Raw genomic sequence first — 18488 nt, 5'->3', positions numbered from 1 at the left:
TTTACCCCATCAAGGACCCTGCACTTCTACTCAGAACAATAGACTTTAAACCTGAGGCCGTTTTGCAGTAATGCATGCCTCACAAAAGCTCGCCCTCTGTGTCACCTTTGACCTCCAATGAATCCAGGATTTCATTCTCCACTCAAATCCCCTTTTCCTAAAGACAGCCAATGATGCTCTCCTGATGTCACCTAAGGTGCCCTTCCATCTCTAGTGGGTGCCCCCATGTTAGTTTGCCTTAAGTTATTTCTTTCCTGTGCCAGCTCAGTGACTGCTGCCCCGGGCGCCTATGAGACACATCATGTGTAACACGGAACACGGGGAGAAGCTCTGAAACTCAAAACTTGGCCACTTGTTAAAGCTCAAAGGGGAGGTGAGGGGGTTGGGGGAGCAGAAGAAATGCCCAGAGATTCCACACTGTGTCTACTGAACGCAACCATCACAGTTCTCACAGGGAATAGCGCTGCGAACTCATGGAAGACCAATACAAAAACCTAAGTCATATATTTTCAGTTAATATTTGTATACTACCTCAATGTTTCATCTAAAACATGCCGCAGGTAAAAAAATTGACAAATACTACAGTAAGCTTTTTGTTCCGGTCACCCACCCAGTTTCAGGGTAGCAAGACCCAGCTGTCACCTCCAAGGTAGATGTGTGGCCTGGGATGATTGAGAAGAAGGTTCGGCTTCTAGAAGCCACCTAGGGTGACTGTGAGGCAGATGAGAGACAGAGCAAAGAGAAACTGGAGTGGGGTTCATGAGCAGCTCCCCCAGCCTGCAGGCCTGGCTCCAGTACGAACAGTTTGTTTCGCTCAAGACTGCTTCCTTACTCTGTGGGTTTTTTGAATTCTTCTCCTTTTATAGTTTGGATCTTATGTGCCTCCTAAATGCTCAAGAGCTGAAGGCTTGGGTCCTTGCCTGTGACTACTGAGAAGTGGTGGTCCATTAAAAGCTAAACCTAGAAAGAGGAAGCTGGGCCATTGGGGCTGTGCTTCACCCTTGAAGTAGGAGACACTGGGACCAAAGGGGTCTCCCTCTTATTTCTTCCTCTCCCTTCCTTTCCTCTCCTGTTCTTCCTGAGTGTCATGCAATGACTGGTTTGAGCTGTTGCCTCTATCTTCCCTTCTCTCCTCTTCCCCTCTCCTTTATCCACACAGTAATCTGACTGTCTTTATTCACACACATACATTGTGTGTGATGCTCAGTCTGCCAAAGCCCAAACACAACAGCTCTCATGGGCCATGACTATAGCTGTGAGCCACGGCAACCTTTCCTCTTCATCCTCCGTCTACCTCAGGTTCTTTGTCACGGAGCTGGAAAGGTGATCGATATGGGTACATCTTAGATGCTTTACAAAGTGTGAGTGAGCAGGCATGAATTGAGACAACTGACCAAGCTCAGTAGTTCTCTGTGTTGCTGTAAAAGTGGCTAGTCTCTTATGTTGCCTCCACGGTGCTAAAACCCACAAATCGCACAGAATGGCACGTTTCCAGTGAGCGCAGAGAGTGCTGGGCCTTGCCAAACATATCAAGGGGGTTTGTTTTTGCCAGGAAGGCTGGTGGCTACCACCGTGAGTCATACCTTTAAAACCCCAGCCATCTATTTTCATAGTCCGTAGGCCACTAACCTGCCAACCTTGCAGTTTACACCGCTGGAGAACAAGTCGACACCTCTCCTCAGCAGCCTGACCCTTCGTCTCGCCCAGAAGAACAGAAGCCAGTGGCTCGTATCTGTTGGGGAACAAGCACAAGAATAAATGACCATTCAGCAGATGATAAGATTTAACAGGGCCAGCTGGTCACACCACTTCTCAGATTCTTTCATTTTACCAGAAAATCCTTAAATATCTCATAGACTAGGTGCATACCAGCCAAGTGTAAATAACCCTTACCTTCTACAGAGAAAATTATCCTTAAAATGAGTTAAGTATATTTTCAACTTATATGTAGTGTTGTCACACGAAGACACAAACCGCTTATTCACAGAAAATTGGAAGAGATTAAAAATTAATCTATTAGTTACCATGTAAATATTTGTCTTGACTTTGTATAAAGAAAACAACTGTTTTAAAAAAATCCAAGCATCTTTTAAATTACTACTTGAGGAAAGATTTAGGTAGTTTTCAGTAAAGAAATATTAAGACAGTGACAATTTTTATTTCAAGGTGATAGAAAGGCTTCCTCCCTATATATTGAGTATTTTAAATTCTCAAGAGACATTTTTATTTTTAGATATTATCACTGAGTCTTTGAGTCCCATTTATTACCTGAGACATATAGCAGTAGAGTGGTTTCCCATAGCTTTTTCAAACATTTAAAAATTATATATCAGTTATTAAATTTATTCAAATGCATTGAACTTAAGTTATATAACTGGACACATAAGCAAAATGGCACTGAAGGAAGGGGTGGGGAAGGGAAGGGGAAGCGGCAACCATCACAGTTCTCACAGGGAATAGCTCTGCAAGCTCATGGGAGATCAATACAGAAACCTAAGCCATATATTTTTAGTTAATATTTGTACACTACCTCAACATGCAGCAGAAAAGAATTGACAAATACTACAGTAAGCCTTTTGTTCCCGTCACCCACCCAGTTTTAGGGTAGCAAGACCCAGCTGTCACCTCCAAGGTAGATGTGTGGCTTGGGATGATTGAGAAGAAGGTTCGGCTTCTACAAGCCACCTAGGGTGACACTGGGAATAAGTCACAGGTGGTAATGCATGGCTGAGCGGGAGTGTAACCAGAACCACCCGACTGCAGGGTCAGTCTCTCCCCTGACATCTGCTGAAGTGCAGCTGAGAACCAAAGCCCAACCCAGACAGTCCCAGAGCAGTAAAGAGAGACCATGAGCCACAGAAGCCCAATCATGACATCATCACCAATGGTCACAGGTGGGAGGAGGACCTCAGTCTGCTGACCTCTGAGTGACTTTGCCCCTTTAACAGCAAAGCAGAATCTGGTTTAAATGCAGATCAATGAGTTCCCTCAGGAAAGTCCAGGTGAAGACAGAACTACACAGAGAAATGAGACAAGGCACTCTTTTGGATCACATGTGCACCTAGAGCTGCCATTGGTCCAGGGCATGGGAGCCTTAGACAGCACTGGTGTCCAGAACCCTGCTCCATGGTTCCCAGGTCTCCTCTGTCTCCTGAAGACTCCATGTGCAAGCTTCATGTGATCTCTATTGGAAGTCTGCTGACTACAAACAAGAGACAGCTTCCTGGCTAGCCTGTTCTCTCCTGCTCTCTGCACCTCCCTGGACTGGGACAAGGTGACTATTGTGACTTTACCCCATGTCACCCCAAGTTTCCTCATTCAGGCTCAAATGATCTATGTCCCATTGTAGACTGAAGTAAAAGAGCCCCAGAACCCTGAGTGGCCAGCTGCAGCCCTTCTTCAGAAACATGGAGGAAGCCAGAGTGGCTGTAAGAAAGGAGGCAACAAGCGAGGCTCCCGAGAGCTTAGAAGGTGACAGAACAGGTAAGGATAGGGTGACCTGCAGGTGACCAGTAGGACTTGGCTTTGACAGAGCCTGTGAGTAAGGTACATACAAAACGAGCCAGCATATCTGACTCTGGAAGCATCAGCAGGACTGGAATGCAATAGGGTTTGGGCAAAGATCAGGCCAAAAGATTGACACATGAGCTGGGTCCAGAAGGGGATGCTGGGAAGTCCAATCAGTTTCCTAGACTCACAGGAAAGCAACCGAGAGCAGGAGGGGAGTTTAGGTGGAGTGTGGCCAGAGGCATGGACCGTTGTCTATGAGTGTCCCCTCTCTGTTGCCAGGTCACTCTCTGTGGCTGACTCTCAAGGCTCCACTGCCTTGACCTGGTGATGGAGCAGGGCAGCAATGATGGTTTTGGAAACTGAGTCACTTCTGTTACAGTGTTCCCATGAGTCTAACACCCGAAGATGCATTGGAGGATGCACGGTCCTTCCTTTTTGTACAGCGTGTCTCTGTCTACCCTTGACATCCTTCTGGATGCCCACTTCCCACATTGCCCATCTACAATAAGAATGGGTTTCTAGGCTTTCAAGAGCCTCTTTCGCATGGGAACCAGAGATGCTGTGCCACATTCATGACCAGGAACCATGGTGCTCTTCAGCACCATGGATGTGAAAGAATAAAAACAGTGATGATGAAACCACCAACCAAAGAGTATCCATGGAGGGATCCATGGTTCCATATACTTAAATAACAGAGGATTGCCTTATCTGACACCAATGGGAGGGGAGGCCCTCCGTCCTGTGGAGACTAGATGTCCCAGAGTTGGGGGATGCTAGAGTGATGAGGCGGGAGTGGGTGGGTGGGAGGGTGGGTGGAGGAGCACCCTCATAGAGGCAAGGGGGACAGGGATGAGGGAAGTAGGGTGGGGGGGTTGTGGAGGGGTAACCAGGAGGGGGATATCATTTGAAATATAAACGAATAAAATGATTAAAAAACAAACAAACAAACAAACAAACAGAAACCCAGTGTCATTCCGAATCCCAAGTTGAAAAGACTCCATACTGGGGTCACTTTGAGGTTTCTGTGCTTTAAGAGGGACAGATCAAAGTTATACACAGAGAAAAGCCAACAATGTGTGAGGTCCCAAGAAGGCCTCCAGAGGACACAATCGAGCACTTCTCTCTTGTAGGCCAATGTCCCTTTCAGTGTAAAGGACAACTCTGACATCCTATTTCATAGAGCCAGGGATTTGTTTTTTAATCCAGATTAACATAGAGATTTTAAAATAACAACCTTCAAAGGAAATGAGGAGGTAACAGAATCATTTTCTTAGGAAACCATAAGCTAAGTAAATTAAGCTGTTTTTTCTAACCCCCAAGTGTTCCTGTGAATTTGTTTCTGTTTATTGAATATTGACATTTCCTTTTCACTCTCAAAGAAAGTTCTGTTGTAAAAGTGAAAGTTCTGCTTTTTTTTTTTTTTGGCTCCTGAAACCCCTTAAAATTTTAATTATCTCAATAAATATTTATTGAGCATCTATTATGAGCAAGCAATCCTGCCAAGAAACGTCTAGATCAGCAGTGGGGTGGGGAGGTGATGGGCTTTCTCTGCCTGTGCTCAACTGTAAAGCAAGGCTTTCCTGGATGAAGATTGTGTTTCAGGAAAGAAGTGTTTTTCTTATTTTGGGAACTTAAGAAATGCATCATCTTAAGGTCCTTGTGAACATGGAAATAATGTTTGAGGAACACCAGTTCCTGTCTCATCTACACCCCAGTTAACAGACATGACAAAGGAAGAGGCATGGTAATGGAAGAAAAATTGTCCTTGGAACATTCCAGAAGGCTGGAGGGCTGGAAGGCTGGTACGACCACGGGGGAAGAGTTTTGGCAAGTTTGCTGGTTAGCTGTCTGTCAACTTGACACAAGCTGGTGTCACCTGGGAAGAGGGATTCTTGACCAGTTCCCTGTAAGCAAGTGTGTGGAACACCTTTTAAATTAGTGATTGATGTGGAGGTTCAGCCCACTGTGGGTGGTGCTACCACTGGACAGCCCTTTCTCCCATACCACATACCCCCCCTCCCATCCCCAGAGGTCGCGGCTCTTATTTGTCTCTGCAGTAGAACATAACTGACGTGGTCACAGAAAGAAATACAGGGAGGAAGAGTATGGACTTTGATGTGCGGCGCTGAGCCTTGGAGAAATGGAATCTGGGGAGATTTTGGCTGATGGGGAAGGTAGAGGGTGGAGTTCTACAGGCCCTGATAAAAATAAAACACAAAAGCCTGTGGGCTACACGGAGGTAAAAGTTTGGGGTGTTCTGTTTTGCAAAGGCAAGAACATTAACAAAGTATGCCCTAGACACCCCCAATACCTACATTTCTGCTCATTTTTATGTATCTGCATTTTAGAAGTTCTAGAATCCCTTCCCTGGAGGATTTCCCCAGGGTCACAGCATGGCCAGTTTACACACCATAGGTTCCCCCAAAGTGGCTGTGTGGCCCTGGTTTATGAAGGCTGCATTTGGCTCCCTCCATGGACTTGCCTGGATGCTGGCTTTGCTCCTGTGTTCTTGCTCACAGTAAACATCGCACAGGTGCAGAGGGTGATCTTCTATCTCCTTCCCAGCAGTCACAGGGCTGAGCACAGCTGCCTAGCAACAGATTTGCCGTGCACCATGAAAACAGCAGAGAGGAGAATGGGAGGGGGTGCAGGTAGGCTTGAATATTGCCACATGGAGAATGGGGGTCAAATCCAGCGCCGCGGCCAGCATTGACTATTTTCACATAAGGAGAAGATGTGAAAACAAAGATGGAGTTGTACCAGCATCCTGCATGGAGCCCTCCTTCCCGTGGCTTTGGTGAACCACCCACCTGCCACGAGGCAGCTCAGGCTGTCTCTCTATGAGCAGTGCATACTGCCACCTACACAAGGGCCTTCTGCACCTAGTTCTCCTGTGTCGCCATTTTCATTCTGCGTTCCTGTGGCCTCATTGTGTATGCAGAGACTGAATTTCTGTGTCTCCTCTCATCCCACGGCCCTGTATGCCTTCATGGTCCCAGGAAGGTCAGCAGAGATAATGTTCCCACTACCTGCAAGGCTCCTGGAGTGTTGAGGTGTAAATTTGGCCTAAGTTTACTTTTGCCTTGAATGGGATCCACCTGAGTCCTATCCAACCTCAGGCCCAGAGAGTGTGTAGCTCCATCAAGAAAGAGAAAAGAAATCTGTGCCAGAAAGATGGTAACCCTTCTCCTTCCACCTTAGAAGCACGTGGAATTCTCAGGTAGAAGCATGAATACATTTTGTTTCTTCCCCTGAAAGTCATTCCATGCACTTCTTGGCTCATGAACAGTGGGGTCCTAGCAGAGGCCATGGAGTGTGTGAATTAGGCTGTTGGATGCAGGCAGCCATGGGGTGTGTGAACAGTCTCCCCAGACACGCTCAGAAAGAGTGAGCTTCTAATACAACCACAGGCTGTGTGGTGGGGCCTGGGTGGCACCTTCAGCAAGTGATTCCCTGGAGTTGAAAGGAAGCAGGGAGGGAGAGATGCAGGGGTTGAGGAAGATAAGAGAAGAACAGCAGAGTGACTGTAAAATCCAGGATCCATCTCAAGTGTTGCAAGTCATCTTGGGTCCTCATGTGGTTCTTCACAATCTAAGGATGCATTTAGAGAGGCAGTAAAAACAGAGGCAGGTTCTGGCAGAACCACCTACTGAATCTAGTTGTGGTCCTTGACTAAATGTAGACCCTGCTTAGGAGGGAGGTGGGAGAAGACAGAACTCGCATCTTTCAGCTTTGTGCTTGGAAGAATAGAGACAACCAATAAGGAAGGAAAAATGTATAAATGAAGAATATTAATGACATATTAACTCCACATCTCCATGTTCTTCCCTCAAAATCCAAGTAGGAGATCAAAGCCATTTATTTTCCTCATCCCCTTGTGGTAGGGACTGCTCTATCGTTAACCCAAGTGCCAACCTGGTCATGTTAGGCACTTGTTAAATGGAACAGAACTTTTGGGATGAGATTTGGCCATACTCACACCCTGTTGTCAGAAGCCCAGAGGGGTTGAAAGGGATTTGCTGCATCTCAGAGGACATGCACTGGACCAGAATGTGTCCCCATCTTCCTTCAGTGTGTACTGTCAGGTTCTCTCCCCCAGGTGCCTTCGTTCAGGTACTGACCCTGACCTGTACACAAGGACGGTCTGCGAAGATGATACTCATGACTGGCCACATGCTACACACATCCACATCCATTCTGGCCATTATGCCCACTCATGGCAAGATGCCTGAACATACAACTTTAACCTTATCCTGTGTAATCATGACCTACATGGAACCAAACCCAGGGTTTCTCACCCTGCACAAATGGGAGCTGAATAGTAAAGAATGATGCTGTTATATTTCAGACACTGGAACAGGAAATGCCCTTACGCACACAGTGAACAGCTTTAGACCATCTGCCACCAGTTTCCATGACGACGCTCTTAAGCTCTGTGCTGAACCTGTTATCTTGGTTTCGTGAAACAACAACATTTGACTCATCCAGAAATGAATGAAGGACTGGTTAGATGCCTCAGATGGTCAAGTAAAGGCACCGGAAGCCAAGCCTAAAGACTTGAGTTCAATGCCTTGGTTCCACACAGAGGAAGAAGAGAATCAATTCCCACAAGTTTTCCTGTCTTTCATGCATATATTGGCACACACGCGCACACACACACACACTATAGATAAATAAATTAATGAATATAAAAAAATGATTGAAATGTTCACTGATAAAGGAAACCAGAAAAGGAAGGAGGGAGGGAAGGACGGAAGGAGGGAGGGAGGGAAGGAAGGAGGGAGGGAAGGAAGGAAGGAGGGAGGGAGGGAAGGAAGGAAGGAAGGAAGGAAGGAAGGAAGGAAGAGAGGGAGGAAGGAAGGAGAGAGGGAGGGAGGGAAGGAAGGAGGGAGGGAGGGAGGGAAGGAGGAAAGAAGACAGGGAAGGAGAAAGGAAAGGAGAGAGGAAGGAGGGAGGGAGAAATGAGAAAGGCATAAGATGAGGTATATCACTCCTTTCATGACTTCAGCAGCCTTGCAACAGACAAAGTTTGTTTCAGCCAGGTCCGGCCCCGCCCCTGAGGTAGCCGCAGGGTATGCATCCTTCACCCCTCCCCCATGAGTTCTAGCTGAGGGACTGTCTAAAGTGTGCCTCTCTTGGGATGGTATGATGGACTGGAATGGAATATCGGTCTTCACAGAAGTCGGTCCTGCTGCCTTGTGCCCAGCAGTGCTTTCCAGGGGATGCTAAGCATAGCCAGTTTTGTGCAGTCAGTTTGACAGCTTTATTTCTTTATCCTCGGTGCATTTTGTGATTTGCTGGCTGAGCCATAGCTTGTGTGTGTCAGGTACAAGAACAGCCTGTCTAGTTGAGCTGAAAAGAACAGATGTTCTCTTGTTTAAGCCCAAATGAGAGACCTCTTGAAACTATGCAGTTTAGATGCAATTACCCCATTTCTAAGACAATTTGCTCCTTAATCTAATATTCACCAGGGCCGCTCTGACCTGTTTCTGAGCAGGAGCAGGAGGCTCATGCAGGTACACGGGCTTACCAGGACATTTGTTATTCTGCTGTTTTTTTTCCTCTGCAGACCAGACAGGGATGTTCTTGAAAATGGCTGAAAAGTTTTGTGGCGACAGGTGGTGAATGCAAAAATTACATCATTTAAAGAAGTGCATGACTGGTACTATCACATTCAGTAAATCATTAAGAAGTTCAGTGTGAAATGACGATTTTCTGCAGAGCCGAGTGGCACGGAGATCGGAGATGCCGAGATCGGCTCTGACTATTTCAATTGCCTAACAGACGCCCCCTCCCCCCAACCTTGGACATCCATGCTTCGAGTGAGTGCTGAATTGAGACTGTGGTTTCTGTTCGAGAACTGAACAATGCTCACTGTGAAAACTACTGATTTTAAAAAGCACATAGCAAATACTCACAAAGTAAAAACCAACATTTATACCATGAGGCATCAAGTAGTAGGGAAGCCATCTTGCTATCTTAAAAGGCAATGTTAATATGAGAAAGTGAGGTCTAAGTTTCCTTCTCTGGGACCATTCAGTCACCAAAGATTGCTTTGGCCTCACATAGCAGTAATGAGAGACCTTCAGCCATATTAAGAATCTGAACCCAGGATGCTTTGTCAGAAAATAGCAAATCACAGTCATACTATCTTTTGATTGTTTGTTCTTAGGGCTTGTAAACATGGGCAGAAAGGTCTAAAGGACAAAAGCTGGAGATATTTTAAATACCTTAGGAATGTAACTATATCACGGTTCACAGATAGGCACAAATACCTGGAGGGAAGGTTTCTGCATATATGTGTGTTTGTGAGTGTGGGACTGGGACACGTACATGTTCAATGTGAGTGAAGACTGGAGGAGAATCAAAGCCATTAACTTTCCCCACATGATACAGGGTCTCTCACTGAAGTCTACGTCAGGCCAGGCTGACTTGCAGGCAAGCCCTGGGGTCCTCCTCTTTCTACCTCTCCAATACCAATACCGGGATTAATAATGCATATCATACCCAGCCTTTTATAATATGGGTTCCGGAGATGGAATTTGGGCCCTCAGGCCTGGGAGACAAGTACTTTAAACTGGTTGAGCCAACTCCTCAGCGCTTAAATGGAAGTCTTAATCAAAAGAAAAATACTAAAAGTGACACTTAGGACCCTGAAGGAATTAATATATAAGAAGTTTGGATGCTCATTCCACAACCCCACCTCTTCGTCAAGCCTAAAAGCCTACCCCTGTTGCTACTGTTTCTTCTTTGAATAATTATTCCTCAAGACTAAAACTCCTTAGGGTTACAAATAACAGTGAGTAAGGGCTGTCCTACTCGGGTGTTTTTCAGCTGAAAGCTGAGTCTCCAGGGCCCTCTGGGAGTTAAAGAGCACTGTGGAGGTGTGAGTTTGATTGCTTTTGACTAGCCCTGTGGAGGTGTGAGTTTGATTGCTTTTGACTAGATCCTTTCACAGATCTTTCACAGAGAACTTGAGCTGTGGAAGAGCTATGAAGGACAAGTAAGCCCCATCCCAGCAATGGGCATGACGTCTTCCCTGGGCAGGGCCAATAGATCCTGTCAACAGCAAATAAAAACCTTTATAAGTTACATTTTCATTTGACCTGGCATACATATCTCATGTGTTTCCCTTTTGCAAAAATGTTGAGATGTATTTCTTACCTACTCCTATGTCAGTCATGATTCTAACTGGTTAATGGGAATGGAGACCCAACACGAGAGGGAGAGGCAGTCAGACAACATTCAACATTCAGGTTGCCCTGTCAGAACACCTTGCTGCTCCTGCCAGCAAGCTTCTCTGTTTCATGTACAGAGTCCTTCATCAAAATACCCCAGATCTATGGAGCAAAGAGCCTTTCCTAAGTCAAGTTAGTAACAGCATTCCAGGGTAGTCCCCCCCACCCCATCACACTATTCTGCCCCCCAAAACTTGGTGTTTTTGTTACCCCTGACTTCTTCCAGATCACCTCCCAGTTCTTAGCATTCCTGTCTTCTCTACGTCTTACATTTTTTCTCTCACAGGCACCACCCCCTGCTTTTCTGTACTATAGGTACAGGCACCACCCCCTGCTTTTCTGTACTATAGGTACAGGCACTACCCCCTGCTTTTCTGTACTATAGGTACAGGCACCACCCCCTGCTTTTCTGTACTATAGGTACAGGCACCACCCCCTGCTTTTCTGTACTATAGGTACAGGCACCACCCCCTGCTTTTCTGTACTATAGGTACAGGCACCACCCCCGGCTTTTCTGTACTATAGGTACAGGCACCACCCCCTGCTTTTCTGTACTATAGGTACAGGCACCACCCCCTGCTTTTCTGTACTATAGGTACAGGCACCACCCCCTGCTTTTCTGTACTATAGGTACAGGCACCATCCCCTGCTTTTCTGTACTATAGGTATATGTTCATAATAGCCAGGGTTATTGACACTGCGATAAAGTCTCTGGTACAAACGGCGTTCAGGACGAAGGATACTTCTCAATGCCTGGCTTCAGAGAGTCAGTTCATGGTTGCTTGACCCCATATGCTTGGCCAGAATATCATGGCAGCAGACGTGTGTGGTGGAGAAGGTTTGTCACATAATGCAGCCAAGAAACAGTGAGAGGGGACCCTGGGTCAGGGCAAGATAAACCCCACAAAGAGAGTCCCCATTGACTTACTTCCTCTAGCTAGGTCCCACCCCTAACATTTGCAGATCCTGCCAAAATCCTGTAACTAGCTGGAAACCAAAGCTTTCAACACATGAGTCTTTAGAAGGACTGTCCATTTCCCAACTGGGCCAGCGTGCTTCAACCTCTGCCTTCTTGATCCTCCTTCAGTCTTTCCTCAGCACTTCAGACACACTCCAGGCCAAAGCAGCCACATAAAAAGATCAGGATGTAACTCATCACTCAAGGTAAAGCAACCACTTAAAACTCAGGACTTAATGCATGTATGACAAACATGATGGGCATTTCTCATACTCTCCATGATGTCCAGAAAGCCCGTGAGCAGCACAAGTTAGATCTCAAACCCCCCAAGTCACATATCCTTGGCTTCCCATACATCCTGCCGCTGGACTCCGCTCTACCATATCTGCCTTCTACTTACTTCCCCACCTGGAAATCGAGTAGTCTCTGAAGCCTACATCACCAACCTGTCTCGTTGCTGCCTTTTCTGTACCAAATGTATTGGTCACATTTAGGAACAGCATTCACACTAACTAATAATACAGCAATGCTGGCAGTTCCAAACCTTCAGGTCTTAAGAGACCACTGGGGTAAGGCAAGAAATGGAAGACCTTTAAGAGGGGCGTGAAGAAGCATCTCAATAGCATCATACGTTGCGTGGTTTCATTTATGATTGCTCCTATTCCGGAGGATAAATGCTTCCATGAATTTTGTTGAGAAAGTTTTCCTGCAGTGTCATGTGACAGCTTTGTATGCATCATGTCCTGGTCAGTTTTGTTGTCAACTTGACACAAGTGAGAGTAATTTGGGAAGAGAGAACTTCAAATTGAGAGAATGCTCCCACCAGATTGGCCTGTGAGCAAACCCAAATGTGCATCTTCTTGATTATGATTGATTTGGGAGGGCACAGTTCATTGTGGGATTCTCAAATAATAAAACTTTTTAATAAAAGAACAGCATCCTGCTTTTATTTACTTATAAATTTTGAAATTCCTTGAGATATTTTTAACATCTCCAAGTCCCTTGAGCTGAAACAGTGCACACCATCAGTAAAGGAAGGGACATTTCCCTGTCATTAAATTCTATTGTGAATAAAGCAGGTGGGATTTTTTTGAGCCAGGGCACTCTGCTAGGGAGATTTGGGGAGGGACTCAGAATGCTCAGAATTCTGTTCAGACCCTTGCAGAGATGGATACAATTTTGACCATTTGGTGACTAAACCCCTCAACCCAGATCTCTCCAAGAATAGGCTGACAGTCACTGGCTTCCTGAACAAGGTCTAATCTGCTCACTTTTAACTTAATTAAAGCCCATGCACATGCAAACAGACCCAGGCTCGCCTCCACTTCCTATCCAAAGCCCATGTCTGGCATTGCCGCTTTATCAAATACCAGCTGCTCGGTGTTAATTTTTACAGAGACATAAATCTGTTTAGGAAAGGCTGGTGGACATAATCTGAACAATCTGAGCAGAGTAGTGCGTTATCCACACTCACAAAAATTACCTTAGTGCATGTCTTAGTCAGGCTTTCTATTCCTGCACAAACATCATGACCAAGAACCAAGTTGGTGAAGAAAGGGTTTATTCAGCTTACACTTCCACACTTCTGTTCATCATCAAAGGAAGTCAGGACTGGAACTCAAGCAGGTCAGGAAGCAGGAGCTGATGCAGAGGCCATGGAGGGATGTGACTTACTGGCTTGCTTTCCCTGCCTTGCTCAGCCTGCTTTCTTATAGAACCCAAGACTACCAGCCCAGGGGTGGCACCATCCACAATGAGCTGGGCCCTCCCCCTTGATCACTAGTTGAGAAAATGCCTTACAGCTGGATCTCATGGAGGCATTTCCTCAACTGAAGCTCCTTTCTCTGCGATAACTCCAGCTTGTGTCAAGTTGACAAACAAAACCATCCAGTACAATGCAATTGCTCAAACAAAAGCTCTGGTGTAGGGGGGACTTCTATAAGATTAGGTAACAGGGGCTCAGAGGATAGCCTAGTATCAATGAGAAGGTAACATATCTATTCAATGAGAAATACACATGGCAGGGATGGACCAACAGTTATCAAGATTAACCTCTGTATTAATTAATGACTTACTGTTGTGACCAAATACCTGACAATACACAACCTGAGGAAGTAAGGGTTATTTTGGTCTCATAGTTAAGAGGCGTTCTCTCTATTCTGTTGGGAAGGCAAGGCATCAGGAACTGATAGCAATAGGTTACATTGTATCCAGAGAGACATTGTATCCAGAGAGAAAGAGAGAGACATTGTATCCAGAGAAAGACATTGTATTCAGAGAGAGAGAGACAGAGACAGAGAGACAGAGAGAGACAGAGAGAGAGAGAGAGAGAGAGAGAGAGAGAGAGAGAGAGAGAGAGAGAGAACTTATCTGGTTTTCTTTTTTTCTCATTTTGTTTAAGCATATGATTCCAGCCCACAGGAGGTGCTATCTACATTCAGGGAGTCCACAGGCTCTGCTAAAATTACCTGGAAATAATTCATAAGTCACCAAGGTGTGTTTCCTAGATTATACCAAACACAGCCAAGTTCACAGTCTCTATCCTAGACAACATACAACTAAATAAAACATGCGAATCAGTGCCCCCCAAGATGAAGGTCAGTGATCTAGAGACACAAAGCAAGGATGTTCAGTCCTAATGCTGTCTCAGCTTGCATCATGGGAGTCTCTAGCCTTCTTTCTGGAGAGGGGAGGTGAGGCCAATTAGATCCTCACAGTATTTACAAACTGGAGAGATCAAGGGGAGGGTGAGAACTTACAAGCAGTTTAGCAGTTCTGAGGGTTAGAAAGGGAAGGAGAGAGGGGGAGAGGGTAGAGAGAAGGGGAAGAGAGGAGAGAGAGAGACAGACAGACAGAGAGAGGGGGGAAAAAGAGGGAGGGGAGGAAAGTAGAGAAGGATGGAGAGGAGAGAGGGAGAGAAGAGAGAGGGAGGGGGAGGAAGGGAGGGAAGGAAAGAGGGAGAGAGAGGAGAGGAGGGAAGAGAGAGGGCAAAGAGAAGGAGGGGGAAGGGAGAGAAAGAGGAAAGAGAGGGGGGAAGAGGAGGGGGGGAAAGGGGGAGACAGAGGGAGAGGAGAGAGGGGAGAGATGAGAGAGAGGGAGGAAGGGGGAGAGGGAGGAAGGGGGAACAGTAAAACTGTTTAGTTGTTATCCACAACTAAACTCTACAAGACCTGGAAAAACAAAAGAGCAGAATCAAAATCATGAAAAACTTTTTTAACATTTGAAAGCCTGTCCCAAATACACATCCCTGGAGAGACGCCAAACCACGACATTTAAACCACTGAGAAAATTATCCACTAACACGGACCCAGAAGCAACATAGATAAGGAAAATCCTAAGGAATTTCCTACAAGGAATAGAAACCACATTAAATGATGAAGAATTAATAGAAGAGCTTGAGCTTATTGAAATGAGAACTCTAAAAACAGAGAAGAAGAAGAAAAAAAGGCATAGATTGCTTTAGTTCAGAAACGGGAAGTGTACTCGAAGGCAGTCATGGCCGCCAGGGAAAGAAGGCAGGGCAAAGCAAGCGAGCAGTGCACTGGCTACCCAGGGACTGGCTAATGTAAAGTCATGTGTGAAACTAATTCTCAGTGGAGTATAGAAAGGAGGAAAGGAAAACTAGCAGAGAGTTATTAACATGATTGCTTTGAACTTGTAAGACGCCCTGAACCCAAAGATCTAGAAAGCCAAGCACGGGGGACCTGAAGAGAACTTCACTCAATGGCACCCCGAGCAAGTTATCAGATAAAGAGATAACCATCTCTGAAGTACATAGATCTGAAAGGCCCATTGTGCCCTGAAGAGGGAAGTCACAGAGCACAGCTGATTTTCTTCTTGGGAAAAGGCAAGGACGAAGTTAATACACCTTAAAAATACTAGAGGGAAAGTGTCAACATGCCGGTGGCTAACTTCATGTTAAAATTGAAGGTGACTCTAAACATAACCCTGATTGCTAGGCTTCGGCTGAGGCTTAGCGATGTGGGTTCATGCAGGGAGACCCACCTCGACACACCTACCAAGTTCTTGGGGGGGAGCGTGGACTCTGACAAACCTCTGGGACTTTGACTGAATTTTGTTGTGACATTGCTGTGCTAACAAACATGCTATACAAACAACTGAACTAAACTAAGCAGCACAATATGGGATCCTTATGTCTGTAGCTTGAAGCTCAGCCCGGGAGTTCACTAGGAAAGAGAACCACCGAGTGACTATCGAGCCTTCCTCTCTCAGCCGATCTCACTAGGGGCAGCCTGCTCCCAGGTCTATCCAGTCCTCCAGCTTGCAGGGTGGGAGTCCCCACTCCATTCTCTGTGTCCCACCTTGCCTGCATCTGTATGTGCAGACATGTTGCGGATTGACAAGGAAAGTAAACACCATGGTCCCTGGCCCCAGCCTGTATGACCACCACCCCTGCTGAGAGAAGGTTCCACCTCAGAATGGGACTCGGCATCTATAGACCCTTACTACAGAACTTTCTGTGGGGTATGTGACAGTTCCACAGCAGGACACAGCAGCCGTGGGTCCTGATCCTGGAGCCCGAAGCAGAGGCTTTCTGAGAACCTGTTCCATTTACCCTAGTATCTACACCAGAGTCACTGCTGCTCAGAATCTTGGACACAGGTTCCTGGGGCGATGATGAACCGACCCTTAACTCTGTGCTACTTCACCAAACCGGGAAAAACTCTGAATTGAAAGTTAGGTTGAAACAGACCAACATTGCCAGCCAGAGGCCCACCTTAGGATGGAAGACACAGAGCTAAAATAAACCCCCAGAGAGCAGGAAGGAGCTACTCGAGTTTGAGGGGTTAATGGCATGACTGTAAAGAGTTATTTGACAGGAAACAGTAGCGATAACATCAGTGATGGGACCCTAGGTGGATGACAAAGAAGCAAACCAGGTCAGTACTGATGGACGTGCTTAGGAACCAATTGGCTGAAGCATAGTGACTCTTCCCTTAGGCTCACGGTGACCTAAGGCAGGGTGAGCACCAGGCACCTCTGTTTTCACTGTATGTCTGTCTCCTCTAAGTTGGGTCCCTTCCTTATTTCTAAATGCATGCATGCTACCTACCCAGGGAGCCAGTCTAACCTGGCCTATCCTCCTTCAATGCTGAAGACATACAGAGAGCTCAGTTGCCTGCTCCTGCCATCATTTTGGATTGCAGGAAGAGACAAACCACCCTGAGCAAGACAAAAGCACTCCAGATGGGAGCAGTTGTACAAGAGCATGAGGCTGCGCGGTAGAACTGGAGTAATGGCCTTCTGAGAACCAGCTTGTCCCCTCAACCAGTAAGGACTTGCTCTGATCATCATACAGGACCGGAGCTGCACAAGCAGACCAGGCCTTGCCCAGGGTGATCTCACTCTACTTACACACCGGCCCTCCCCACAGCTCTTCTGCTTTAATTAAACTTCATGTCAGTCACCCGGAAAATGAGCTCGAGGTCACTAGGTCGCTTCAATTTGCTCCTCTTTCCATAGGGCCGCAGGGAATAAATGTCCTCTGTGTGTTGTGATTTGTGGCCAACCCAACTTGTTGAGGCTTCTTCCTTAAAAGTTCCAGTCCCCACATCAGGAACAAAATACAGGGTATTACTACACACCCTGCACACAGGAAAAGGACAATAAGGAAAGATTCTGGACAACTCAAAGACTCGTGACAATATGGATACAAACCCAGGTATGGTGGGTTACACCTGCAATCCTGGCACTTGGGAACTACAGGCAGGAGGATTGCCACAAGGGTTCTACCCTTAGCCAAGAGGCTGTTTGTGAGTGATAATGGCAGAGAGAGGGAGAGAGAGACAGACAGAGAGAGAGACAGAGAGAGAGACAGAGAGAGACATAGACAGAGACACAGAGACACAGAGACAGAGACAAAGACAGAGACACAGAGACAGACAGAGACAGACAATGTGAGGTTTTCTTTGGTTGAGTATCAACCCAGGGCAAAGCCCATGTTCAGTAGTTGGCCAACACAAATCAGACTCTCACTGTTGTGTGTGAGTGATTTATTTTATGTTTCTTTTTTCTTTTTCTTTGTTTTTATTTTTTTTAAGAGAGAAAAGAAAATATGAAGTTGGGTAGGCATGGTGGTGAGGAAGGGTCAAAAAGGAATTGGAGGAGGAAAATTCTGAAAAAAAAAGCAGAAACAGAAACACACACACATACACACACACACACACACACACACACACACACACACACACACACACACACGTATATATAAAATGCCCCCAAAGACTTGCCTACAGGCAATTTGAGGGAGGCAATTTCTCAACTAAGACCCCCCACTTTTTTTGACAAGTTGACAAATCCCGGACAACACAAAAACTAAACCGAAACTACAAACTACCAATGTAAAAAAAAGCTTGAAATATCAGAATAAACAGAATCCTACCAAGTATGATTGCAGGCCTGAATGAACTCTCTAGCAAACTCTTGCAAGCAGGTCACATGGTCTTCTCCAACACTGAGAACAGGACAATGTTGGAGGAACTGTTTGTCAAAGAAGCAGCTGATGTGAATGGGTCATAAGGAGACCCACAGAACTTCACTAGGTGATAAACCCAACACAATGTTAGGCAAGAGGTTGGAACAGAAGCTCAGCCAAAGACACGTGGCTAGTGATTAAGCCCGTGGACAGATGTGAAATGGCCTTAGAAATCAGGAAAACACAAAGAAAATCACAAAACAGTAGTGTATTCCTGAGAGTATCAAGATGAAAACAGATTCACCTTATGGCTGTGAGACACTGTATCATTGGAAGAGCAAAATTG

The 18488-nt window shown here is 46.0% G+C and overlaps 1 protein-coding gene across 4 annotated transcripts in view; it reads right to left on the bottom strand.

Annotated features, from left to right (window-relative positions):
- Myo16 (myosin XVI) overlaps positions 1-18488 on the bottom strand; it is a 480832-nt gene that overhangs the window by 100026 nt on the left and 362318 nt on the right. For all 4 annotated transcript variants that reach the window (NM_001319151.1, XM_006508779.3, XM_006508780.4 and 1 more), the window contains exon 28: positions 1630-1732. In NM_001319151.1, coding sequence (NP_001306080.1) covers positions 1630-1732 — 103 coding nt within the window. The remainder of the gene's footprint in view (positions 1-1629; positions 1733-18488) is intronic.

This window comes from Mus musculus, chromosome 8, assembly GCF_000001635.26.
Source record: "Mus musculus strain C57BL/6J chromosome 8, GRCm38.p6 C57BL/6J".
NCBI classification, from domain to species: Eukaryota; Metazoa; Chordata; class Mammalia; order Rodentia; family Muridae; genus Mus; species Mus musculus.
Note: the sequence above shows the minus strand (reverse complement) of the source record. Positions and strands in the feature narration are given on the sequence as shown.